The sequence below is a fragment of the Falco peregrinus genome, chromosome 2, assembly GCF_023634155.1.
Source record: "Falco peregrinus isolate bFalPer1 chromosome 2, bFalPer1.pri, whole genome shotgun sequence".
Classification (NCBI taxonomy): domain Eukaryota; kingdom Metazoa; phylum Chordata; class Aves; order Falconiformes; family Falconidae; genus Falco; species Falco peregrinus.
This window is the reverse complement of record NC_073722.1, coordinates 107,028,580-107,056,198: the sequence shown is the minus strand read 5'-3', so window position 1 is coordinate 107,056,198 and position 27,619 is coordinate 107,028,580. Positions and strand designations below refer to the sequence as shown.

The following is a 27,619-nucleotide window of genomic DNA, read 5'->3' as shown; positions in this document are numbered from 1 at the left end:
GTTTCCCTGCTCTACGGAACGCCTATAGACCGTACACAGAAGGGGTTAAATTTGCATAAGCAACGCTCAAATGAGGAGCATTGCCGCTTTATTCGCTGTCACCAACAGCAAACCAAGGTAACTTCTTGGACTATGAAGAAACACACCTGATTTTTTCCCCCTAGCCTTTTCACACCATCCCTAGGGACGCTGTCCCGCTTCATCCCTCCCTGCCCAGCCCAGCCCGGTGCTGCTGTACTGCCAGCCTGGGGAAGAGGTTCCGATGCAACCCCAGGAGCCGGGGTGTCAGAGCACCGTGGGCCTCTCCACCTTTGAGCTGCCACAGTCTGCTCGTTTCCTGCTGGGGCTGCAACTTCAGCACTTCCCAGCAGAGCAAACCTGGCGCGCCGTGGCGGAACAGTTCATTCCGGGAGCCAGCCTGCGGTGCTTCACAGGTGTTTAGGTGCTAGAACTGCTGGCGGTGTCTTTGTTTGCAACACGCCTTCTAGCATGTCCTTCTCCTCCTGCAGGTCGCTCCTCGCCTGAATTCTCGATGATAAAACGTACCACGACAGGACCTTTTCCTCCATCCGTCTGACTGTGCCCTATAGAATCGGCTGGACGTTGTTCCCAGCAGCATCCCCGCTCCTTCCTCGCTTTGCTCATGTTGTTTATTGTTACCAAAGACCTGCACTTTCCGAAAAACCACAAAATACATCTTGCTTTCTTGTCTTAATACGAGAGTTGCAAAAGAAAGGCCTTCTCTTCCTTACCTTAGTGGCAAACGCATGGGTCCAACGCGACGTCTGTGAAACCGTGGCTCATGAAACGCATTCGGCCGGGCTTTGAGGGAGAGGTAGCTCTGACTGACAAGAGTTTAAGCCCTGATGAAAACGGCCAGAACTTGTGCTTGTCACCATCAAAAAGCACAACCAGAAAACAAATAATCCTGCGGCTTTGTCAGCCAAATTAATGAAATGCCAAACTTTATATTCAGAAAGAATGTTTTATGAAGAATTTTGCTCCAAGACGTTTTGATGCTTTGTGTTACGATATATTAAAGCCATATTGTGTAAGAGTAAAACCCTGTAAATACTTTATAGCAGAGTATGAGAGATGCACTACAAGAAATGGAGTTGATGTGGAAACTTTTATGTTTTAGATTTGGAATTTTTGTTGCTTTTAGTTTATGATGATAAGGTGTTAACCTGAGAAACCCATCATGTAACTTCTTCGCTGATCTGGATGCAGAGACTCTTACCTTTATTTTGAAGTCACCTGTCCCATTTCTTGCTCTATAGTGATATTTTTATACTGTAGGAATTTTTTTTGTATCCACACATCCAAGCAAGAAGTAATACAAACTGCAGAGGTTACCACTTCTCTGTGCTGCTCTAGGCTGGTAAGGAAAGCTGTGGTCCTTGGCCACAGGGTGTGCACGCACGCCCTCCCTCCCACCCTGTCACCTGCCTGGGAGTCCCTGCTGCCCCTCCCCCCAGCTCAGCAGGCTCAGAGCAGCATCTTCAGCACTGCTTTATCCTCTTGGTTTTAGCATAACTGGAAGTTTGAGTTCCCACAACAAAGCTCCCCGATGTTTAGACACACGCCTTTCAGTACTGCCTTAAAGAGGACCGGCTGGCCGGCTCAGCACCGCTGCCGTCGCTGCCCAGCCGGCTGGCAACTCCTTGGCATGGAAGCACCTTGCCGAGCGAGCTGCGTCGCTGCCAGCGTAACCCACAGCTAGAAGGAATACAGGTTTTAATACAGGTTTTTACACTAACCGGCCTCAGACTGCATCGCAGAGGTTAAGACCGGGTACCTTCATGTAACACAGAACCCCAGCAGCTACAGGGCAGACGGCTGTCAGGCACCTGCTGGCCGCACACCACATTCCTCCGCCTCACCCCGTGCATTCCGCACTCGCCTTACCGGTCCTGCCTGTTCCACCTCTATCCCGATGCAGCAGCAGCAGCAAGTTACAGTAAGCCCCGAATAAAGCGTCACCAACCACGGTGCCACTCCCGTACAATCGGCTCGGTCTCCGACGTTCTGGTTTCTGACAAGACGCAGTTACCAAACTGCCCCAGGCCTGGAATGCTGTATACACTGTAGTACATATACACCACACTGCTGTATATGCTAGAGTGTATATACACTATACAATGCTGTATCCGCTACCATACAACCTCTTCAAGACTATGCTAAATAAATTTTTACAAAAAAACCCCCACCCCTACACCTTGTCTTTGTTTAGAAACCGTTTATTCACTTTTTTTTTTTTTATGAGAGGGAGGGTGGGGATCCCCCTGCCCCCTTCTGTCACCCAGCTCTGCTGAATCTCTTGGGTTCCCGGGCCCATCTGTCTGCACAGAGGGTAGCCCTGCTACGAGGAACAGGTTATTCCTAGAAAAGAGATTTCTGGGAGATCGGCTAAGCAGGGTGGACATTAAAGATAACGTGTTTCCCTTCTCTCCATCCATGTAACCGGACTGGCTGAGGAGCACTGTAAGGGCAAGCGAGAAGAACGCACCAAGGAAATCACAAGTGCTCGTGCATTCAGACAGGGCAGGATGAGCATGTGGCACGAAGCGCTGCTGGCTCCCCCCCCACCCCAGCGGGCTGTCCTCAGAGGGCTGGGCTCATGGCCCTTCTACTTACTTACACACAGGGCTGGGATCTTACTTTTATCTCCTGTCTGCAGAACAATGCTGTTACTCCTCTCTCTCCCCCTCCAAATGATCCAATGACAAGCAACAGAGGAAAGTTACCCTTGCTGAAGTAACTAAAATATAAAAGAAAGTCATAGTAATATTTGGCATTTTTAATTTAGGTTTGTTTTATTTAAGTTTAATGTTAATTCCATGCTGTGTTTCAGTAAGAACAATACAGATTCTGTATCTGTGGCTCCAGTCAGATATCCAGTAGTACAAATTAGCTTCAAGTTACACATACTGAACAAAAGAGGTTGAGCGAGCGAAGGGAGATGGGGAAAGGGGAGGGAGAAAGAAAAAATATTGAACACGCATGCAGGCTTATCAATGCCACCTTCAATGCTAACCTGCTTTGAGGAAAAGTAAAGAATAGGCAAGAATGAGCAGCCACGGATTGTTGAACTGTTACCAGCACCATGATTTTCAGCAACATTTCAGCAGTTTGGAAACTTTTTGTTTTTATACAGTAAAACCACTACAATAGATGTCCCAATGCAACCTGTAACTTCAAGCTAAACACCCAATTAAGTTTAAACATTGGTATAAAATTCAGTTTAAACAGTTATAAAAAAAAAAAAGAAAAATGCCACCACATGCGCACTACCTTGCCGTAACAAATCTCTCGCCTACAAGTCTCACGGCCTTCAGGTGTAACATCCACTTCTAACGGCCACCTCGCCACTTCTGGCGGGAGACAATACAGTAATGCTGAAAGAGCCTGTACGCAGTCCTGTTAGTGTCTTAAAGAACCTACAAGCTGGCACCAGTAAAATCCACAGAAATTCACTCTTGCCTTTTAAGAACTTTTAAACTGTGTAAAAAAAATAAAAATAAAGAAACCCAACAGGGCAGGAACCTAAATTCTGAGACCCAATGTAAAAGTCAGATTTGGTGGTTCTCAGAGTGACACTGAGGGTTTTTGTGGGGAAGGGGAAGGGTGGTCAGAGATGGGTTCTCTTGTTGGCCTTTGTGTCTCACTGGTTTTCATCTTCCACATCCTGCAGCGCTTCTTTATTCTGTTCTTCACCTACAAAAGCGTTTAAAAGTAAGACGTCAACTTCTAAAAGACGAGACCTGCAGAACGGCTTAACAATCATCTAGAGATTAATAGTTTCATGCAAGTACACACGCTCGCTCACACACTTGCAGAGATGACACACACACTCACATAACACAGCCAGTTTGGGAGTGAAGCGTTTCCATGGAAATTAAGCCTCATAATCACCCCATCACATTTCATACAGAACTGCAGCACAGGCCATTAGAAGACGAACTCTGTTGTAAGGACAAACAACAAACCACGGTCCCGAAAAAACTGACACTGCGCATGTGACCGGTCCTGTTGATCAAGAGCTGATTCATCAGAATGGCTGTAGATCAACATCCATTAAATTGGAAAACAGCTTCCCCAAAACCTCATCTCTACTCCCGAGTGCCCGAAGGACATCTATTCACTAGCTACAGAAGTGAGACCAAAACAGTTTTTAGAAATTAAAATTTTTTCTGCCCACGTCCACTCAAGTCTCAACAACAGCAAAGTACTGCAGTCAGTTTTACAAACTAACACTGATGGCACATATTATTAAGGGTACCGAAAGTAGTATGAAAAACCATCCCTACTTCAAGTCCAACATGACCAGAAACCCCAACTTGAGTTTATTAAAAGGAAAACAGTGTGGAAATTAATTTCTCTTGAAAAACAGCCAGTTTGGGCCTATTCAACGAGGCTGCAACATGCAGTGAAATGGAAATCTCTCCACAAAGCCTCCGGTAGCAAGTGTTTGGTTATACTTCAGCTGCCCCTGGGTGAGGTGCATGCAATGCCTCCTGCATGTCTTTGCCCGACGTCTAATGCAACGGGAAAAAGTTTAACGTACTTCAGCTAGTGCCATTAACACATGCACAATTAACTTAATTGGTAGGAGAAACGGAAAAATGTTTTCTTTACAATGATCTTTAATGATGTGAGATGATACTCTCTTAAGGGCGATAAACAAAAACTGCCCATTCAAAAAATTAATTTGCAATAAAACCCTATCAAATGAGACTAATGACTTTCAGCGTATCATCAGAATGCCTGCTCAGAGCATGTTCAGATTCAGAATTATCACCAGGTGCAACACAAGGTAGATTTGGAAGAGGTGGCCTAGGAACACAAGACATGTGACATCCAACAACAATAAAACTTACATTTAAAATTACATTAACAGATAGGAAATTTCATTTCAGAGAGGAAAGCCGAGGCCCTAACCCAGGAAGATGATTAAAAGAAGATCTGAGCATGCTCTAGCCAACGCACTTAAGCAAATACTCCTTTATCAGGCCATTGTGAAAGTACTTTTCATGCCCAAATATTCTTAATATCCATCCAGGTACGCAGCTCAATTCCCAAACTTGTAAGTTACTTTGGCTCTTAGTCAAGCGTATTGGACCTGGGTAGGGCCAGCAGGTCCCAAACTGGTAGAACATTGCTTAGCCCTGGAATGGAGTCAAAGATACAAGCAATTTATCAGCAGCAGGAGAGTGACAGAGGCAAGCACAATTAGTGATCAGAAGAAAACTGACGCTGAAAAGTTCATTAAGCCATGACGAAGACTTACAAAGTAGAGTTTTTAGGAAATGAACAGTTGGACTTTCCTTTAGGAATCTATACAGCAGGAAAGAAGGGGAAAAGAGGAATCATATGAAGACGACATTACAAGCGTGAAAATAAACTCGACACCTCGTCTATGACATGGTTAAAGATAGAGTAAATGAGATGGAAAAGTGCAGCAGCTGACCAACACCTGATTTTAGAAAGTCATACTCTACAACCTACACAACTGGAATAAAAACAGGCAAAAGCTTAATAAACACAACAAGCTTTTTTCAAGTCTCCCCCACCCCTTAGGAAACTACTAGTAGTGATGATTTGCTCAGTGCCAATTAACTTTTGCCAATCTACAAAGGCTCTACCCATTTTGGAAATACAGAATTCTAGAAGCAACAGTTTTAAATGCACCCAGCCAGCGTATCAGCATGGGATGAGGAAATGAGAAAACTTAATTTTGCACCTATGTCTGAACGATATGCATCGACACCATACTTTCTGTGGACCTGGAGAACTGCACCACTATTTTAAGGAGTTCTACAGTGTTTTGAATTCTGTAATCATCATCATCATCCTGGCATGCATCATGAACAGTAACCAGGAAATCTGAAATACCTCAGGAAAAACAAAAATATCTATTGTCTATGCTATGGAGCTAATTACGAAATGAGAAATTACAACCTAGATTATGCAAGAAGAAATATAAAGAGCCTCTGTAAATAATCCTGAACTTCTGTAATACATGAGGCATATTAGTCAGCTCACGTGCAAATAAAGCAGCTTTTGGAAGATGTTACTGTCTTGTAACACCAGTTTGGCCTCGTTAACTTCACTGAAATGGCTTCCTCAGTGTTACCACAGAGCACCAGAATATTTGTCTCTGTTACAGAAGAAAAATAAAAGGTCCTATTTCAATTGTGGGAATTGGGAAGCAATTTCTTTTTCCAACACCTAACCATGGCAAGGCAGGCATCCAATTATACCTGCAGCATTTAGAGCAGGGTCGGTACATACCTATCCAGGACACACACACATGCTTCTGCGCTATCAGATAACCTCACACCTTCAGAAGCAAGGTGTGGGCCCTGGCGAGAGACTTCAGCACCAGGAAGCAGCAGGGTAACCTAGAAGCCAAGGCCCTGCACATTTACAGCTTTCCCCGTTCTGTCAAAAGCCCAAAGAAATAGGGCTGAAACAGGATCTACAACATCCAATACTCATGATCTACGCAAAGAGCAGGAAGCTATCAAGTAATAATACTTTAAAACAAACCCATCGATCCTACACAAAACCAGGTAGTTGGTAGAGTTAAAGAGATTCTACAGTTGCTTTCAAACAGACACTACACACCAATAAGGTACTCTGAAGTCACGCTATACGGCTATCGCCATGCTTCAACTAACATCTTACAAAAAACTTTTAAGACCCTCAGTATCTATCAGAAGTTAAAAAGCCATGTTGTTTAAGCTTCTGTGCGTGTCTAAGTACCTAACATAATTTAAACAGGACTGACTTTAAACTTGGAGGTCAGCCCTTTCCACCTGTCTCTCCAGGACGTAATTTTTGCAGAAGACAACTCAAGTTTCTTTTTAAATAGCAAAGGTGTACTTCAAAAACCCAAACGAGTAAATTTATGCTTAGCATTGTATGGGAAAGTATAAAAGGAAAAAGTCCACTCAGTATGCCAAAAAAACCCTTTAAAATTTAAATAAAAAAATTTAACTAACTACCACGTATTAGTAACAAAAGCAATCAACATCCCACCCTCTGGTACTGCCAGGGAATATACGTAGTATTTGCTCTGGCAGTAGCCCACTTCAGGCGTCACAAGCTAGCGGTTTGGGGAATGTATTAAATAAAAGTACTTAACATCTCAAGCAGCAAATTATATTTCCCCAAGCTTTGTGGGTTTTTTTTTGTAACAAAGTATTTTACAAAATCCTTTTCCCTTTCTTCCTCTTCTCCTTGTACCTAATCCTTCATAAGGAGAGGAAAAGATACAGAAAATGCTGTAAGGTGAAGTGATTAGTATGAGGGCAGCAAGTCTTCCACTAAAATACCAACAGACATATCAACAGTGTCCTGAAAAAAAAAAAAAAGGGGGGAACTAGGTTATTTCCAATACTTCCTCCTGCATTCGAAATTCACATCTGGTTGGAATGACAACCACAGATGAACACACCACGCCACAAAAGAAAGCAAGCTGTTCTTTTAAAACCAGTGATTTAATTTAATCACAGATGCCTCAACAGCCAGGTGGGGAGAAGAAAAAAGTTAATGTTACTTACTCCACACCTCCTTCAAGTGAGAGCTGAAAAGCTTCTCAAAAGCAGCTAGTGTCACCCCTAACAACTTAGGCAGTGTTAAGAAAGGACAGAAATTCAGGAGAGTCAATTACTAGGAAAGACAGAAGTAAAACACCGAATCCATCTACATTTCCATGCTCTGGTTCCTGGGCAGAGGTGAGCAGACAGCAGCATTTTCGAGCTGAACGTACTTACCATCACCCTGCATGTCTGAAGTCCATAGTGTCAGATTATCACGTAACAACTGCATGATAAGTGTAGAGTCCTTATAGCTTTCTTCACTCAGTGTATCCAGTTCTGCAATAGCATCATCGAAAGCTGCTTTTGCCAACCTGTAAGAACAGAATAAGTCAGATTTAACGTATATTGCTAAACAGACTCCGGAAGCACGCAAGTTGAACCTGTGCCTCAGGACACCTATCTTCTAGTTTGGCTACATGACATCTGTAACATTTTTTTATATTATTCAACAGTGATTAGATGTTCATCCAAACATCTCTCATTTTCAAATGCAGTCACTTTGCATACTTCAGAATCTTTTCACTCAAGCATATTGGTTTTATTGAGTATTTCTACGTCTTGTAGTAGAACAGATTAAGATCTGCTAAAAGCTTGAAAAAGAATATTACATAACCTGCAATGACAGAAATATAAGACGAACAGCTCTTGCTTCAGTCACCACTTTTGCACTCATATGAGCTGAGCCCCTACAGACAGATGAGCTATTGTCATTCTATACGTGTTCACAGAAATTGGGAACATGATCCCTCTTACCTTGTGGAACAGCCAGAGAGGCAAGTTCTATCACCTCACACTTTTTGCAGGACAAGGGCATGCACAGAGTTAACATGGCAAGCTGTTAAAACTGCCATTAGCTGATCAATCCAAGGCTATCGCTATTCTGCTGCTCATACGTGATCTACTTCCAGATAAAACAAATGGGTCTGGACTCAAAAGCAAATGGCAAAGTTGAAAACCTTTCCAGCGAATTGACCTCAAACACAGCAAGTCATCAGTTACTAGAGCAGGAAGAAAGCCAGGCAGCCCAGCGATCCTACTGAGGAAAAGCAGTTACTCAAGTAGCAACCACTTCTGGCTTGTTTGGTATTCACATTAAGTTTCCCCCCCCTTCCCAGTCACTACCTACCTGCAGGCACGATCAGGAGAATTAAGAATTTCATAGTAGAATACAGAGAAGTTGAGCGCAAGTCCTAAGCGGATAGGATGTGTTGGTGGGAGTTCTGTCATTGCAATATCACTAGCAGCTTTATAAGCCACCAAGCTATTCTCTGCAGCCTCCTTCCTGTCATTTCCTGTGGCAAACTCAGCCAGATACCTATGGTAGTCCCCCTTCCTGGAAACAGAAACAGTGACAAGTCGGTAGTCATCATTTCCCCACCAGCTGCTAAATTAACAGCTCAATTCTGAAACTGATGTTTATATATTCACACACAAAGGACACTGCTGCTGAACTACTGCCTAGACAACAATGCATTAGTACTTGAGTCGATTTTATGCCATGAGGCAAGAAAACAAACAGTTTGGGTTCGCTTATTTTCTTGCATGAGTACAGGAAATCAGAGTACTACTTTCTCCGTTATCAAACTGTGTCTCTGTACAACCGTAGCTGAACTAGACAGGTTTTTGATCTGAAGGACAGAGGATTCAACTACAGGGGAAAGCACACTCTGCTGTTCAAGGTTTCAGCTACACTTCAGAAAGTATAAAATATGCATCGAACTAGTGACTACAACAACATACTTCATGACCAAATTTCATTTGATAATGCAGGTTTGAAGTTGAGACTACATGACAGTTATCAGCCTACCTAATCTTCTCTTTATGAAGAGTGTACAGCTCATGCAAAACACCGAAGCAGGGATGGGATTTCTACATTATTAGCTCAATTAAACAGTTGTTTCTTACATCTAAGAGTATTTAGATTTTATGTTGTAATTTAGAAAGTTAGAACAGCTTGTGTTAAATTCTCATGACCTCACTCCAAACAAAATCTATCCAGACACTAACACCTCAAAGGTAGCCCAAAAGGGATATTTGTTACCCATGACTGAACTGTCCTCTTTCTAGAAGTTACTGTGGTTGAGCGGGCAGAAGCCACGCGTATAGCTACCTTCTGTCTCTAGTACAGATAGAGGAAGAGGTCCTTGCCTCACAAGAAGATACGTACATTTTGTAATAGAAAACCTTGGACTCGCCAGTGTTAGCTGCTGGAATGAGGTGTTTGTCCAGTACATCCAGAATGTCACAACAGATTAACTTCAGTTCAGTCTCAACCTAGCAAACAAAAAAACACACAAAATGAAAAAAGGAGGCAAGGTTAGCACACAAGACTAAGAACTATTTCAAAAATATCTAAGTATCAAAACAGTCAACATCACAAAAATCCAAAGGGGGGTGGGAAGACAGAAGGAAAAAAAAATATCAGCTGCTCCACAGGTGCATTAAGTAAAACAGTTCTGCACAATTAGCTGGCACACAAAGAAGCAAAGACTAATTATGATGAAACACGTGACTGAATAATGGAATTATAAATTCCCTGGAAGACAGCTTGCTAGACAGTTGCATTAAGTTTGTCTTGGGATATAATTCCTTACTGCAAGGCTTGCATAACTCCCAATTCCTTACGTTTTTGACCCTGGAAGGCTGCCCTACAAGTGTCAACAGCAAAGGGGACAATTTGAAAGTAATTAATACAAATTTGCTAAACCCCATCACACCCCAGTTAAATGGCACCTTCAGAACAAGTTTCTAGTGATTACTTGGGAGGCAAAGCTCTAACGGAAGAGCCTTGGGACAAAAATAATGGAGAATCAGAACAGAATGAAGATATGCTGCGCACACAAAAAGGTCAGATACAAAAGGAAAACAAACTCCAGAAGATACACACTTCAGAAGCAGCAAAAAAGGCAAAGAGCAGCAACTCAGAGAAAAAGCAAAAGTCATCAACACTAACAGTGAGATCTGTGGCCAAAGAAAACCAATATATAAAGCCTTATTTAAAAACAGGTATTGGATTTTAATACCCAAAGTTGAAAACATGGTCACATCACCTTCAAAGCAAGGTCTATGAGGTTAGGGTTTACCACAAAGTTTCACACCCGATAGCAAAGAAATTAAGCATACCCCAAAAAAAGCTAAAAACTGTCTTTTGACATCAACATTGCCAAAGCCAAACTTGGTCTGAGCATCCCATGTCATTTTGCAGTAACTTTCATAGCTACAGCTGAAGACAACTCTGGCTCAAGCTACTTTCGTGTACTGCAAAGTAGAGGTTTTCAAGCAAGGCATCAACATCAGTTACAAGACTCTACCAGAAACTGCATGTCTTGGATCGCAAGAGAAGCCCCGCTTGGTCCACTACCCCTAACTGTCTTCCCACCCACACAGTTGTTTTTCCTTCTTTCTTTAAGCATTTTTCTTGCCATGTAATATTCTTACCACTCTACAGCTCCCAAACTATGAAGGTTTGTAACCACATCTATCCTCAAAGCTGTTAAAATTATAGATCCAAAAATGAATGTTCAACTGGCACATACATACACATACTGATTTGTACAAAGTGACTTAACAGATGTGCAAAAGTTTCTTTAGAGAAATTAAGTCTACAGCAAATTTCATGTACAATGTCAGAATACCCTAAAATTCAGAGGAAAAGTTAGATGCTATACTTAATGTGACAAATGCTTAAGGAAGTTGCTGAAATATGGTCACTTGAGAAGAATCTACTTCATATATTCTTGGGCTACAAAAGCTATAAAACCTTTGGCCAGCAGTCAGTTCCTGCAAACTTCTTTCCTCTTGATCCTCTTTTTCAATGACTTCTTTTGCAGAGAGATCTTCAGCAAAACTGCAAAGAATTAAATCAGTTTCTAATCCTCTTTTGTTAAATAACCATACATGTACAAACTTCTATTTCATCTCAGACAGACCTTTTTCAGCTTTGCTTAAAGGATCAGTCACACAAGTTACCAGAGATCAGCTACTGTCCAGGGCAACGTAAAATGTCCTGACCAAGCTTAGTTTAAAGATTTAATGCATCTCAAGTTGATTAAGAACGTAACAAAAACACACCCACAACAAAACCTTAAAAGTTCTTCTATGAAGAGGATCTGTTCTAGACAGCAAGGCTCCCTGAACCCTGCAAAGCAGCAAGCCAGCACAGAGCCCACACTAAGCTTGTTCAGAACATTGAGAAAAGGTATGTTTAAGGTCTAACACCATTCCAGCTCCACATACGACAGACAGGCTCTGACCAGCAAGGAAAGACTGCTCCCTCTGATAGGTGCACGGAAGCCCCCCCGATCCACCTCCTCATTTTAGTGGCAGTGCTCGTTTAATCAGATTCCAGGCTACGTTCTTAGCTCTGCAGATACAAAAGCTTGTAAACCACCTGGTGATCTAAATAAGGAAACTTATTAGAAGCAACCAGAAGGGTAGCCTGTACTAGTTCTTTGACCTGTTTTAATATGTAGCCCCCAAAATAGCTGCACCTCACAACTGAGATGCAACATGAAACTAGAACAGCAGGAAACAGTTGCTAAAGCCTGTAACCTCCCTCCTTCCCACCTCTGCCAAAACTAACAGGCAGACCACCCATCTTTATGCCAATTCATAGCCTAACCTTTCTAAGAAAGGAAGGAGAACCTTGCAGCTGCCCCAGAACACAACCCAGGTTGTAAGTCTGAGCACTAGAAACACTTACTTCTCATATGCCACAGATAGAGACCAGTACAGGGAAGGTGAATACTCGTCCTGTGCTATTAGGGAAGGGATTCAGTTGCCCTGCCAGTGAGTGAATTGCATTATGTGCAGACACACACCACTTCATCCTCTCAAGGATGAGGAACATGAGCCTCAGTGTGTTCTCATCTACACAGATGCAGTCAGATGAGAAAGCCAGGGGCTCCACTTTTGTATACCCAAATGGCCACAGGACCCAGAAAAGCAGCCTGCCTACAAAGGAAGCAAGTAAGTGGCATTTTCCCCCTTGGCTATGTGTGTTTTGTTACATTTGTCCTAAGTGGTTCAAGTAAAGACACAGCTGGCCTCTTCCATCACCTCTCAGTATTGCCTGGTGTAGCCCCAAGACAAACCAGCCCGGCCCTATGCTGACAACACCGTCATCCCTTGAGCTCTGCCCCAAGCCACACCGGCTAGTAGCTCAAACTCACTCCAAACGTTATTATAATTTAGCACTTAGCTCTTAAAAGTAGACCAAAACTGTCTAATAATTACTTTCATATAAACTACAGCTTCCCTGTCAACTCGAGCAGCACCCTAGAGCTGAGCAAGGTCACAGCTGGTTCTGGTAGCAGGAGAGAGATGTTTTTTCTAGAGATGCTGGTTCTCTCCAACTCCCCAGTGCTTTAAACTTGGCCTGTCAGTCCCTAAACACGTATTTTGGGTTTGGGGTTTTTTCCCCTTCTTCAGAGCCTTTCAAGCCTGGGAAGGGTCTCCCAACAGCACTGAACTTACCCTGAAAAATGCTACAACAGTATTTGTTGACACAATAATAATAATAACTCTGCTGAGCTTGAACTGCACCTTATCTCTTCAGAGAAGTACTGAGCATGGCAACAGGGCAGCTGCGCTACTGTTCCAGCAGCGACAGGAGACAGCAAGAAGCATCATCCAAGCTTTTGCAGTAAGTTCTTCAGGCCCTTGCTGCTCCCATGCCATCTTGCCAAACCCATTAACACTCTCCTTATAGCAGATGCTAACTCACAGGAAGTCTCCCAACAGCTACAAACAGGATCTGGTCTTCCATCTACAAACCATACGTGGAAACCTCAAGCTAGAGCTGAGTAGACACAGCTCGTCTTTCTCCAGTACAGAACGACATTAGTTTGCCACAGCACTCCTCCACCTAAGGCCACAGTGCCAGCTGTTCCCTTTAAGGATTTAACCGCTGAAGATACTGTTGGTGTGGCACCGCACTTCGTGTGGCCTCTCTGTTGGTAAGATACTTCAAGGACTCCATACACTTATTTCTTACACCAAGCAGTCTGTTCTGCATGGTACTTGCTCTCTTGGTAAAGAAAGATGCAGAACACAGTGCCTTTTTTGCAGTCCTTTCAAAAACAAGGGATAAGTCTTTTCACTATTGAAGGATCTTTGGCAGAAGACTGTAACCATCCACAAAACATTGTACAAAAAACCTGGAAGCATACAGTACAATACAAATTTAAACAATCAACAGATAGCTATTGTCTCATTTCATATGTTCTGTTACAAAGGTTTTAGACACCCGTCAAGAAATGGTATTTGGGACTGTATGTAACTGGCAGAGCCCCATCCCATCAGCACGCCAGCACAAAATTAGAAACTCACAACATTTAACAATTCCACCGAGCAACAGAAACTCTGAGTCAACAGAAAGTAGTCCAGAGCCATTCCTGAGAAAAGATTTCCAAGCCAACATAATTTCCATTGGTGGTATATGAATCAGTGCCAGGTGATATAATACACTCCACTGTTTCTGTGGAAGTGAAGATCTGAACCATGTGGAGGCACTTGTCATCAAATAATGGAGATTAAGTCTCTACAGAAATGTGTGGGATTTAAATAGTATGGCAGCATGCTTGCTCTGACTAAACCTCATTTAAGGAGGGGGAGCAGGGAACACACAGCTCACTGCTCTAATAGCTGAAGGTTTCATTAGCCCTTACCGATGAAGGTCAAAGCTTGCTCCAAGTTCTCCATTTTAGGTAAGGTTGCACAGACTGACTAGACTCAGCATGAAGTTATGTGGATCAATTTTTCTCGCTCTCAAGAGAGAGAAAATAGCAAGGCCCCAGAGGTTATTACACATCCAAATTTCAAAATTGAGATGACCATGACATATCCGCATCCCCAGGAACATGGGAGTACTTTATCTCAAATGTATTTAACTGCTATCAATGTCACTGACCAGCTTAGGGACAAAAAAAATTTAAAAAAAAATTTAAAAAAATTTAAATCTACATTTTAAGAACTAGATGCTGTCAGAGAAGCCATAATATATCAGCAATTATTTCAACACAGACATAGCTGTCTGAGCTAACAATAGGTCTGCCAATTGTACAAGATGAACTAGGCAACTATTCTTCATTATCACCCAACTGCTAAGCTCTTACTTTACAGCAACTCCTGCCAAGCTTTCATCTAGGGAAAAAAAGTAACAAAACAAGGCCAACATACATGAAATGCAACTATCACAGTGATAAAAGACGAGGTAAAGGAGTCAAAGGAAGTGGCCATTTGGCTTTACACTGCCTGTCTACACCAAAAGGAACACTGAAGATCCTTGCCCACTGGCATTTCAACTATGTTAATATTTTGAACTCTGTAGGACAGAGTACTGCAATAGCACCAAGTGTTAAGAGTTTATATGATCCAAATCAACTTTTATCAGAAGTAGAAGCTAAACAGCCAAACACCTCCTTTGACATGGTTAATTTTCCAAAAGTTGCCTGAGTAAGTCAAGTTGGAGGGTAAAAAGGCCTCCTGAGCAGGTGCAGCCTCACACTTCAGTAGTTAGCTTAGCAGATATACAGACACACTGAAGGAAAAACCCTCCCCTTCTCCTTTGAGTCTGTGGCCCTTCTGAGTGTTTACACAAAAACACCCAACCTCTCCCCATCACCAAGTACATTTGTTCTCCAAACAAGGAACAGATTTCATCCTTCCAAGACTGTCATCTTATTACAGGTCACCACGCCGCAGGCAGTCTAGAATACCAGGGCAGTTTATGGCAAGGGTAACAAAAACGAACCATAACTAATGTTCCATAACACCAACTACATCTTACCATTTGCCGATATTCCCGAATCATTTTTAATTTGTCTTCTCCACCTTTGTTTTCTTCTTTCTGTTCAATGCTGCTGATTATTCTCCAGGAAGCTCTTCTGGCTCCAATCACATTTTTATATGCAACAGAAAGCAGGTTTCTTTCTTCCACTGTCAACTCCACATCCATTCCAGCCACTTTCTTCATTGATTCAACCATTTCTAGGAGAAAAAGGTCAGACAATTATTCTCACATCTACAGCATCTTTCAAACCATTCAACAGAAGTTGTACATTCACCATAGCTTATGAAAACAGGCTCCCTCCTCCTCTCATGCACAGTTATTCCTCACTTTCATACTGGAGTGTTCCAAACAAATCAACGGGTACGTGCACAAAAGAAGTATCTGATGTTCTTTTAAATGCATTTGACAAGGGTCCTGAAAAAATTATTTAATGATAGTTCAGGGGAGGTTCTTGTTTGTTTATATAGGAGACAGACAAAAAGGATTTAGCAGCAAGCACGTTTTTCACAGTGAGTAACTATTATCAGTACAATCCTACATGAATGCGTGTTCTTCAAAATGGTTCAGAAAAGGCAGACATTAGCAAGAAAAGCGTGACCAAATGTAACCTGGCTTTCAGCACAGTAAGGATAAACCAAAGATTTACAGAATGCTCCACTGATTTGTCAACTGGAATAGTGTAACATGGTAATTAACCAAAAAAAATTCAGATCTGAATAGAGTAGGTAAGTATGAGCACTGTTATTAGGGAAGCAAGACAAAGTTCCAAGAGGAACCACCAAGAAAGATTAGATAACTTGGAGAAGTAAACAAGTCATCCTGAGGACACCCAGAGCAACTGTATCTACACATGCCAAGCAGTTATGTAGACTGAAAATTAACAAACTATAAATTAATTTATATTTACAGTTTCAGCCTTTTGATAAGGACTTCTAAACCTGAGGTTAAAACTATTATTATGAAACACAGCTTTCCTACACTCTCTCAAGTGGAAGCAAAAGCCTGAACCACTTAAGGAAGGCACAATCCTTTCATTACCTAACCACATTACAATTACATATTAGAAAAACAGAAGCTGAAAAGCGTGAAGTACACACTAACTGAGAGCCCCATACAAAACACCCAGGAATCGTAGGGTTTGTCCTGCTACACAGTGCTTCACTTCATTCACCATTTATCTTTCAGCTTCATCAGAAACTAGAACCGGCGGGATTCCAACAGACAGAAAACATAACCATTAATGAATGGGACTAAACCCCAGCTACCCCGTCTACTCAACACAACCGTTTCATAGCTATCTGCCAGATAGAGGGACACCAGAACCACACATTCAGCTTCTGCCAAAAGCACAATGATGCTATTAGGCCACACCTCCCCTAATATGCCTTACTGTGCTGCGGCCTATTTACCTTGCCCACTCATCATCCCTCCCCCATCATTTTACTTCCTTATGTCCTGCTGTGTCATGGCAGCACAAGCAATGGGAATCTAATGAAGCTTAACTGTCAATTTTTTCCTTGGGCGCCAAAACTCACAATCTTAACAGGCATAAGCTATTTCAGCAATGGAAACAATCTTTTTCCCTGGCAGGAACAATGTTATCAGTCTCCAACAGGTCTCCACATGTGTAGGACAAAATTTTATAGCAGCTCCATTCTTAGCAGAAGTGGAAAAAACCTTCTTCCTCTCCCACTAGATTTTGCTTCTCCAAATCACAGAAAGTAACAAAAAAAATCCACTAAGGATTTGTTAAGTTTTACAAAACACCACTGTACTACTGCAAAACTGTGAATTGTTTTTACTGAAGACTCCAGGAGTTGCCACACTACATACATAGTTAGTATTAACATAAGCATGCAGTCTTGTAATTTAAACTAGCTAGGTTAAAGGCAATAAATAGAATATTGTAACTATTGTAACTACTGCAAGCACCGTGTCTTGTTTCCAGAAGGATGCCCCTACCTCTAAACAAAAAACTTACTGCACAGCTGTAAATTTTTTAAGTTATACAAGTTAAGTCATCTCATATTTTGAGGTTTCTTAAAACATCAGAGCTACACCCAAGATAACATGCCTGACACTGTTAATTTTTGTGAACAAAGACGACAAATGTGAATTAAGACTGCAAGTCTCTGTGACTTGCCAACCTTTGCGAAGCTCCAGCAAGGAACAGAGGGCTCATCTTCAAGCTTAATGTTTAACTGCCCTCAGCTAAGAGTAACTGAAACTGCACTACATCTGTAGTTTAAGAAATAAACTGTATTTGTGAACGTACAGCCCTTCCTTCAACCGTCAGTTGTGTAAGTTCATGAGCTGCAGAGATATCCTCTATGTAAACACAAATAATTTAAAGTGTAGAAAAAGGCAGGGTAGTCATGCCATACTATTCATCTATGACGCTCACTCCCAGGCATCCCCACCACTCTGAAGATCTTTGGTCTGACCCAGTATGACCATTATTAATCAAACACACGTGTTTCAGTATGTGGCAAGCTTAACTAACAAAGATCGCACTAACTTTGTCCCATTAGATTTTCTTTGAAGTGATGAAAGCCAGAGGAAACTGAGAAACATTAATACCTTCTCTGGAACGGGCAGGTTTCTGAGGTAGCCTTGTACAACCTACTGACAGTCTCTAACCATCATACAGCAATGCACAGATTACAGAAGATCTGGCTTTACTTTAAAACATTTATAGTCTTCTGTGCCTTATCCATTGGGATTAGCTACAGAGCACTTCAGGCATACTATGTACGCACTACAATACTTCTGTAGAAAACCTGCTTTCTCATGAAGTAAAAGAACTATTCATACCTATCTCTTACACAATAAACAGCGAAACGCATGTAATAATTACAGCCTGGAGGTTAACACACACATACAGTAACAGTTTCCAAGATCATCTGGCATGTATCAGGAAAACCAAGGAAAAAGGGGCTAGCTTGCCCAACTGTGCTACAGGTTTCCTTCATAATCTCTACCCTAGAAACAGATTTGTCTACTGTTTACATTGAAATGAAAACACTATACAGAAGACTTGCCGTTCCCTGTAAACAAGTAACCGATTCAAAGAGTACATTCAAACACCTCACTACAAATGTAATCAACTGCTTGGCTTCTGCAGGATTTTATCCACTGCTAGCCTAAACATCTACAAGCCCTTGAAACAGAGGTCCAACACATCTGTGCACTGGAGGACAAATCAAATTTAAGCCGAGTAACAGCTTTTACAAAGGCATACCTCAGACGCAGTCCTTCAAGAAGCAGAACCTGTCAATACATATTAGCCCCCAAGCATCCCTTTAGTCTTCTGCAAAGAAGGTCAATAACCACCCTCTTGTAGAGCCACCATAATCATGGAAATAATGGTGCCAAAAGAAAGCAGTCAACTGCTCAGAACTACCACCAGAAAAGAGGCCTTGTAACCTCAACACTTTTTATGACCATGAGTTGTTAACAATACTTTTTGCCAGGTGAGAGCCACCAAGAGTAAGATGCTGGGGGGTGGGGGGACCACCTGAGGTTTTCTTCATTTGCGCTGAAACCCAAAACCCTCAAGTCCACCAACTCTTCAGACTAGGGACTCTGTCAATACACCGATGAAAGGAACTGGAAGGCCTTCCCTTCAAAATCTTATTCCTGTTACTAGTTAAATACACAACCAGCAATTAGAATCGCACCCATCAGCAACTATCTTACCCCAAAAAGAAGGGACTTATCAGCCTACTCACAAAGCTGTAGGAGAAAGGTCCTGGTTTAGTAAAGAGCCCAATTTTACCTACAATACAGAAATCTGGGCTGGTATTTCAACTAGACAAAATACTGTGGAAGACCAAGGTATGTGCATAATACTAAAGTCATAATCCAGACCTGAAAATTTAAGCCTGATGAATAAGAACCCAGGCAATACAAAACCAAGAGGACAGCGTATTTGCATCTTCTCCAATAGAAAACGAATTCCATACAAAAATAAAGCCATCTACGACTGCCAACAGAATATTTTATATCCTAAGTGCAGCTTTACGTATCTAGAAGATTCCACAAGGAGGTGAAAAGCTCAGAGACCACTTAAGACAAAATACAAGTCCGAGATTACATTTCAGTAAGGAGGATTATTCAGTAATGACAACTCATTGCATACACTACCCAGAGATGCTTACACTGCATTATGGAAATAGTAGTGTTATGAAGATTCAAAAAGACAGAAATTGTAATTTAAGAAGTTAAGTTGATTGTGGCTGTCACCTTATTATGCTACTGTCAGATCATGCCATCACCAGAGCAGGAAATCCTGAAAGCGCAAAGTGTGGAAGGACAGGGGAATATTCTGGAGAGTGACACACGTGCCCTAGATTTATATCCTTCCCCAGGCGTTCGCTGTTGGTTGTTATAAGAAATACAATAAATACATATTTGGTCTGACCAGGTTTGTATATTCTTACGGAAAAAAGGCATTTAACTGAGACTCAGAACAACCACCTAACACACTACAAAACTTTAATAACGCCTGTGCCATTTTTTAAGTTCCTGTATTCTACTACGGTAAGATGCTTGGCTCCTTACTGCAAACATTGCTGACTCACCTCCAGCCACTGCAGACTAATAGTAGGAACGTGCACACCTAGCTTATAAAGCACAAAGGATCTGGACAGTTGTTGCCACTACACCAAGTGCTACCTAAAAAGATCTTTAAAACAGCCTGGCACATGACTTGGAATTAGGGGGTTTTCTTTTAACAGGAAAGGAAGATTATGCCTTACTCTAAAACTAAGCAGTAAATGGGGAAGTTTACAACTGTTGAGAAGCACGTATTTGATAACCATCTACTAGGGACCAACCCACTGAATCTGTACCAAGGGCACAGTTGATAAGGAAACTTACCTGGTCACAGAGTAACAAATGCCCCTCTACCAGACAAATACGAGAAACTTTAAGTACTTGTTGCTCCTCAAACTCTAGAAAACCAAGCAACTCAGGGGAACCCAGATGTCCCTATGTAAGGAACTATGGAAACAGGTGATGTACAGCAAATTTAGTGGAAAGACTAAAATCCCTCCCAATATAGGATTCAAAGCTTAAGAAACAGCAGACCATACCAAGTAGCCAGTATCTCAACAGTTCCATTAAAGTTTGTGCTTCTAACAAAAATTACTTGGCCTAAACAAAGCTGATGCACGGAAGAGAACGTGTTGGGGCAAGACTACAGTATTTGCAACCTCTAATTCAGGTATCATGTAGTGCTTAAGCCTCTCACGAACTGTGATGCTACAGAATCTGATTTGTTTGTTTTATGAAGCATCTAGGTATATAGCTTACAGCAGGGCACCCCTGATTTTAAACAATACACAGAATATACTTCAACCTTATTGCTTAAGTAACTAACTGTCCCTCACCACAGCACAGTGGTTCAACATTACCATAGGAAAAACAAAAAGCTAGAACATCTATTAGTGGTGCGCTTAACTTCCAAAAGAGGAACTACCTGAGTGAAAAAGCTTGTTAAAATAAGAACAGAAAAAGAGCTTGTTGAATAAAGGTGGGATGGAGGTGACTTGATGGTCATCATACTGAAGGCTCACCTCAAAATGAACCTCAGGAAAACCCAGACGGTGCCATTCTTAAATGCTACGAAGTTAACAGTAACAGAAGCACAACACTTCAGAAAACTGAAGTTGTGTTTTAAGTTTAATCCCTTTCATTCCCCTTATCTAAGGGGAATAAAGCAGACCAAGATCTTCAAGCTTCTAAGCTGCTGCTCATATCTATTTCAGGAGCTAAAAGCTGCAAATGAGCATCCAGTGTGATGTGAGGACATGGAGAATATAGCAGAAAACACAATCTTCCCACATGTGTTCACCACAGAAGATCATGCACCATAACCAGCATTCAGACGACTCGGTACAAGTGCTAGTCTTGTACTTGTTCATTCTTGCAATGAACAAAAGATTAGTAGCAAGTCACAAGAACTCAAAATAAAGCATCTGATCCTAAACCGTGTACAGTCTCTCAGTTAAGACTTTAGAAGCAGCAGCAAACACAAACCTGCTAACATTACGTCAATTTTCAATAAGGATTCCAGCAGACACGAGGAACTACAGAGCCATTAACCTAACACTCACAAGGGGTCACGTTAACACGAACTACACAAAAAACCCAAATGAGTGGCTATATGCAATAATACCATATTGTAGAGCATGGCCCTCTATAAATGCAAATAACACCTCACAAATCTACTGTGATGCTTTGAGTGAGTCAAGCATATGGACAAGGAAGACATGATGATATAATCTACCTGGATTTCCCAAAGGCATTTGACAAGGTCCCTCACCCAAGGTTCTTTAAGGAACTCAACTGCCATGGGATAGGAAGGAAAGTCCTCACATGGATAAACATATGGCTGAAAGACAGGAAACAGGGTATGAATATAAGACTCAGGTGTTCAGAATGGAGAAGCATCACCAGTGGAATCACACAGTGATCTGTGCTGGGAAGCACGCTAATGTTTCCAAGTGATCCAGAAAAATGGAAGCAAATAGTAACTCCTAACTTAGTAGCAGTAGCAAACCTGTAAGAACAAACACAGAGATAAAAAAAAAAAAAAGACCTGAAGAAATAGGGACAAGCGTATTTCCCTCATTAAGTCAAGAGCGTTAACTGTGAAGATTCATGCCCATAGACTGCATTTTCCCTAGAACTGAAGGCCTCCACCTGGCATCAGCAGCCACCACTCTGGACGTTACAGTAATTAGCTCCAGATTCAAGCCAAGAGAAGGTAGGGCTCATCTTTTCATCCATTAGGAACTCGTCTTCTGAGCACACTATTACGTTGCCCACATTAAGTTTTCCTGTTCTCTTAAGAAATGCTGCATTTGGCAAGGAAGACTTACGAGATGGCTAAACCAGCGCAGCACCTTGCAGGGAGATACTGATAGAAGGGAAAGCCACCTGCCTATCTATTCTGTCATGCCAGCTCAACACTTCTTTGACCTCTCAACTGGCTGAATCAGGTCACCAGCTCAGAACACAAATACTCAGAAAGTAATCTCACTTAGAGAACTGAACTGGCTCTAAGGGTCAGACTAGAACCCAAGTAAGCATGACAAAGTCAGGGAAGAGAAGACATCCCTATTTCAAAAGTGAGCTGTCAGATTAGCTCACCCCACTTTGCAGCACTGCATCTTTAGCTTCTAAAAGCATAAAATGAACACAACCTTACACAAAGTTCCTGCAATTTTTCTTTGAGGTCTTCACATGCCTGAAGCACCCCGAGTAGATTATTACAGGCAATCAGAAGCAGGGTGCAGCTACTGAGGTAACAAAAATTGATAATCCCATCTTAAGCTTCCTGTCTAGGGCATGCCACACTTACCACAATGTACAACTTTTAAACAAATGAGAGAAAAGAACCTAACAACTATAATCCCAGAAGTTAAAGACATCCAACAGGTAGTGGAGAAACAAAAATACCAAAGAACATCCATCCTGCACAGTGGCTTACACTATGATTTTGTGGAGAAAGCACCAGGTTATACTGCTATTCCTCATAGAAAGTTTATAATGGCTGGTGCAGCCACGACACTTCCAACATTTGATTGCATGACTCTGCAACATACAGTTCTACAAAGCATACTTGTACCTTTACGCACTTGGAGAAATAGATGGATTAAGGCCAAGTTACCGAATCAACAGTGGTATTTTCTCCAAAATCAATCCTGTGGACCATCACAAGTCTTTCTTGCAACAAGAACATGATTTCTAAGTCATCACTATCATCTCTTCAAGCTGTCAACATACGCTTTTCTGAGGAAGAGTGTTTCTCCAGTATTTGTACCAAAACATTTAGTTTGAAAGCACACACAGGCAAAACTAAAGACTGAGCCTTATCATACATTTCTCTGCTTGACTGACATCTGCTACTAAGTAATCTTCTAATACAAGTACTCAGGCATACTCAACTGTAATGGACATCAACTCAGCTTCTGGACTCCTTACAGAGAACCAGATGATCTAATTGTAGATGTTTGTCTCCTTTGGTTGCTCTTGGTACCTCAGGAGATTCAAAAAGGCCATTATAGAAAGAAGTCCTCTCTCACACAACTCTTCATGATCAGAAGTCTATTTTTATGGACCAGTACACAAAAAATTATCACTTAAAAAAATTAACAACCTAATTCCTCCAACACTGTCTTGGCCATACTCTGTCTACCTCTTGGATTCGTACATTTCTTAGGCATATGCTGAGATTTTTTTTTCTGACTTTTAGCATTTTCACACCTACCCAATCCACAGACAAAGATAACAGTCGTATCCCATGTCACCAGAACAGTAAGATCTTTGACAGACAGATGTAAGTACTAACCACCTGGGGGGAAACAAAACAAAAAAACCTAAGTATGCCTGACATTTGCCTGAAAAGGAGAGGTCCTCTGCAAACTGAAATGAATATGCAACTTAAATTCTAATTTGTGACTTAATTTACTGATTCCTCATTAAGCTGTAAATTCAAGACCTGTTACTATGACAAAGTTTTTTTCTAAAACTGGTTCAAATCTTGAATTGAGTCCACTGCTGCGCACCTTACTGCCTTAAACACTCATTTCCCTGATAGACAATTCATAAGAACGTAAGAGTCGGCTGTTAGCTTCCTGTACTGGAGTCAAGAGAGCTGTCAAATCTGGGGTTTTTTTTGTTTTCTATCCTGTAACTTGACTTATTATTGGGGCTGGGTGGGGTGGAAATCCACCTATTTCACCTTACTGAAGTTATACTGTATGTAAATTTGAAGTCATATACTTCAAGACCTGTAGTACAAAACTGCTGTTTAGAGTTTAAGTTATCTGCTCACAGCCTATCTTGTGTCATAGCATGTTTCTCACCTGATTAAAAGAAAGCTGTTACCTAGCTTCCACAATGAAGAACCGTTTTCCACATTCAGCACCAGTCTACAGGAATCCAGATATGTACATTCTCTTGATATAAAGAATTCAACGTAATTTCAGAAACCAATGTTACCTACTCCAACTGCTTATTAAAAAAAAAACACCACACACATTTATAGTTACACATGATTCTATTAATAATAGTCTCTAAAGGAACAGCAGTAAGTGAGACTTCTTACAAAGCTTCCTGTATTATAAGTAAGCTTCCTGGCCTTTTGTGATTTGTCATGACATGCCTAAGTAGATCCGTGAAGATAGTCAGACACTCAAATCTCTTAATATCTCTAGAGATCAGGGCTTAAGTGCTACTTACACTGCAGAAGTACCTAGAAAGTTGTCCCCTTAATCTGAGCCAACAGACTGAAAAGAGTACAGATACAGGACTAGACTTCCAACAATTCACAAATACAGCTTCCAGAACTTCATAAATTCTGTTAAGTCTGTCAGGTAAGCAACACCAAAGAAGCTACAGTTAGATGCCCACCACAAGTGCTCCTATAAAAGCTATGAACCATACATAAAAACCCACTACCACACCACTTTAAGAGTCTCAAGAAGATGGGACCAGAACTTAATGGTATCCTAACATCAAACAGAAAAACTGTCATGCCACACATAATCGTTACACAAGATTTGCATTCCAATGTATTTGCAGACAGTACTTACCATCGCACCATTTTTTACATGCCAATTAATAACTGTGACCTTATGACCACCTATCTCAAAGATCAAACAGAAGAGCAAAATTAATAATACCTTACACTTTCACCATACTGTTTCCCAAGCAATTCTGTTCATAGAATTATTAAGAAGTCTGAACTATCTTGGTAGAGCCGCAGTATTTCATGTAAGCAAGAACAAATTATGGCAGCAATTTTTAATTGTTTTAGCTGAACAATACAGAGTTAGCTGCTTAAACAGGATCTGCAGCACCTATTATTCCAGGCCGTGGACAGACAGATATGAAGATGAATTTAGAACAGCTAGCAGAATTAGAGGGTGCACCTTAAATGTTTACCCAACTTTATTCTAAACAAACTTTGGAAGTCTAAACCTCACAGCATTGATTTAAACATGACAACTTTTAAGTTTAGTGCTCCCTCCTAAATGCTAAGTCTCATTACCATTCAGAAGCAATACAGATGAGAAGTCTTTTCCATCTTCGTCTAGCCAGCTTGTTCGCAAACATCCATGATACTGGCAGAATTTAGAAGTCCATCAAGGGAAATGCTGCACCAAGGCAATCCCTGCTAATCAATTTTTATTAGCTGACAGGAAGTCTGATTGTTTTGCACTTCAGATCTCTACAATGGGCTAGAGTCCAATTACTGATTTACCACCGACTCAAGAGAACACTAGAGAAAGTCATGCCTCAAAAGCTCCCGAAGATGATGAATCCTCCAGGACGTTGGCTAAGAATCCAACCTGGGGTTCCACTCAAACCAAAGCCAACACTTCTCAGTTGCACCGACTCATCCATACCAGGTGGAGAATCCGTTCCTCCCTACTCGCCAAACCAACTCCAGGAATGCTGCTGGAACTGGGACTGAGGGTCAGGGGGCAGGCAGTTAAGACACTGAAAAAGACCAAAACCCTCTGCAGAAGTTGCAGACTTACTGGGGAAGATGGAATTGCAGGCGCCCCTCCACCCAGATCAATTAAGCTGTACCCCAGTATCTTGTTTTTTGAGGGTCAATCTTTTCTGTAAGTCCTTACCATTAGTATGGAGACTGTCTGACTCCCCTCATTTAGTGGGATTCAAAGTTCTACCTTATTTCCTTACCAAAACTGTCACGGAAGGGAACCTTATTTAGACCTTCCTTTTCTGTTGGTAGTTTCTACTTCCTCCCCAAAACATGCATTTTTCAGGTGTTTTGCAACAATGTTATAAGAAGCTTTCCAAGTAAAAAAATATGTCATTTGGCAAGAACTTGGTCATGTTGTCTATGATTACACACAGAAAGTATCTGGAGTGCCCTCCTACCTCTAAATGAAGTGTAACTGCATTCACACTTTTTATATACAAGGGTATTTATTGCACTTTGAATGAACAAACAGAAAAGTCTTAGGGCAAAAGTAACAGTCCCAGAAGTGTAACATCATTGAGAAAATTGAAGGCCCTTTCTATTATATGCAAATGAAACATGTTTAAATGAACAGTCGCAAGACAGACATTTTGGGGGCAAGAGACACCATCCAGGGTTGCCAGTTCCTCCACTCTACCACTTTTTCCGCAGATATTAAATGATCAGCCATAGCGTGCAAACTTACAGGGGGAAAAGGATGAAAAGACGATGCTGGAAAAGTAAAGTGATCTGTAGTAATTTCTACCACATAATGAAAGCATATGCTTTTTCTTTAAGCGATGAAGCATCAGAACTCGATCCCTCGAGGGTGAGGGCTCACTCTCTCTAGGTTTGCCAGGGGCAGCAGTATCTCCAACCGAAGGCAAAGGAAGAGAAAGAAAAGCGCTAGCCCCCTCCCTCGGGAGCCAAGACGGCGACCAAGCCCCCCCCCCCAGCGTGGCCCTCAGAGGGGCAGGAGAGCCGGGCACCCCCCTTCCGGAGAGCACGGCACTGGGCGTTGTCTGCGGCGAGCCGCCCTCAGCCCCACGCCGCCGAGCCCCGCCAGGCCCGGCCCGAAGGCAAGCCAGGCCCGGCCCGAACGGCACCGGCCCCAGCCGCGCCGGCCAGCCGTGCGGTGAGGGGCAGCGGGGTCTCTTTGTGGGGCCCCCCCGAGGCGGGGGCGGCTCCCCTTCCCCCCCGGGACTCGCCCTTCGCGGCCGCCATTTTATTCCCGGCTTCTGCCGCCACCGCCCCCCGAACAGGGCCCCGCCCAGGCCCAAGCCACCCACTCGTTCAGGGCCCCCATCCCCAGCTCCACCAGCCCCTTGGGGCGCTCCCTGTCGCCATTTTGTCCGTGCCCCCCTCCTCCACTCCTGCCCCCCCTCCCCCGCCCAGCCGCCATTTTGTGGCCGCTCCCTCCCTCCCTCTCCCCTTGGCCTTGCACGGCCTTCCTAGCCAGCGCTCACCATCGTAGCGCTCAGCCTGCTCAGCCAACTTGGCCTGATAGACGAGATCCTCCCGATCGTCCATGTCCTGCAGGCGGGGCGGCGTCGGGGACTGCACGGGGCGGATGGAAGCCGATGGGTCTGGGGGGCTCAGCAGCTACCAGCTCGCTGCTCTCCGGGCAAATATGGCGGCAGCACCTCCTCCCGCTGCATCCGGGCACTTCCGCAAGTGAGCGCATGCGCCCTGCGGCCTCCCATAGCAACGGCGGCT

The 27,619-nt window shown here is 42.4% G+C and overlaps 2 protein-coding genes across 4 annotated transcripts in view; one reads left to right on the top strand and one right to left on the bottom strand.

The window, feature by feature from the left end:
• MYO1C (myosin IC) overlaps window positions 1–3,274 on the top strand; it is a 58,871-nt gene extending 55,597 nt beyond the window's left edge. For all 3 annotated transcript variants that reach the window (XM_055794178.1, XM_055794179.1, XM_027791026.2), the window contains one exon: window positions 510–3,274. In XM_055794178.1, the coding sequence (XP_055650153.1) occupies window positions 510–536 (27 nt within the window). In that variant the 3' untranslated portion in view covers window positions 537–3,274. The remainder of the gene's footprint in view (window positions 1–509) is intronic.
• YWHAE (tyrosine 3-monooxygenase/tryptophan 5-monooxygenase activation protein epsilon) lies at window positions 2,791–27,619 on the bottom strand. Its single transcript, XM_005240449.2, has 6 exons — window positions 27,370–27,619; window positions 15,397–15,596; window positions 9,775–9,881; window positions 8,734–8,940; window positions 7,782–7,918; window positions 2,791–3,717 (listed from the first exon to the last, which is right to left on the bottom strand). The coding sequence occupies exons 1-6, from the start codon at window positions 27,431–27,433 to the stop codon at window positions 3,665–3,667; spliced, it is 768 nt and encodes a 255-aa protein (XP_005240506.1). The 5' UTR covers window positions 27,434–27,619; the 3' UTR covers window positions 2,791–3,664.

Excerpts from the sequence above, each read along its gene's own strand:
- YWHAE (XM_005240449.2), bottom strand. The coding sequence starts at position 27,433 with ATGGACGATCGGGAGGATCTCGTCTATCAGGCCAAGTTGGCTGAGCAG. Across the intron at positions 15,597-27,369 it reads GCAGGCTGAGCGCTACGATG|AAATGGTTGAATCAATGAAG; the intron begins GTGAGCGCTGGC and ends TTTTTCTCCTAG. Across the intron at positions 3,718-7,781 it reads TTCAGACATGCAGGGTGATG|GTGAAGAACAGAATAAAGAA; the intron begins GTAAGTACGTTC and ends ACGCTTTTGTAG.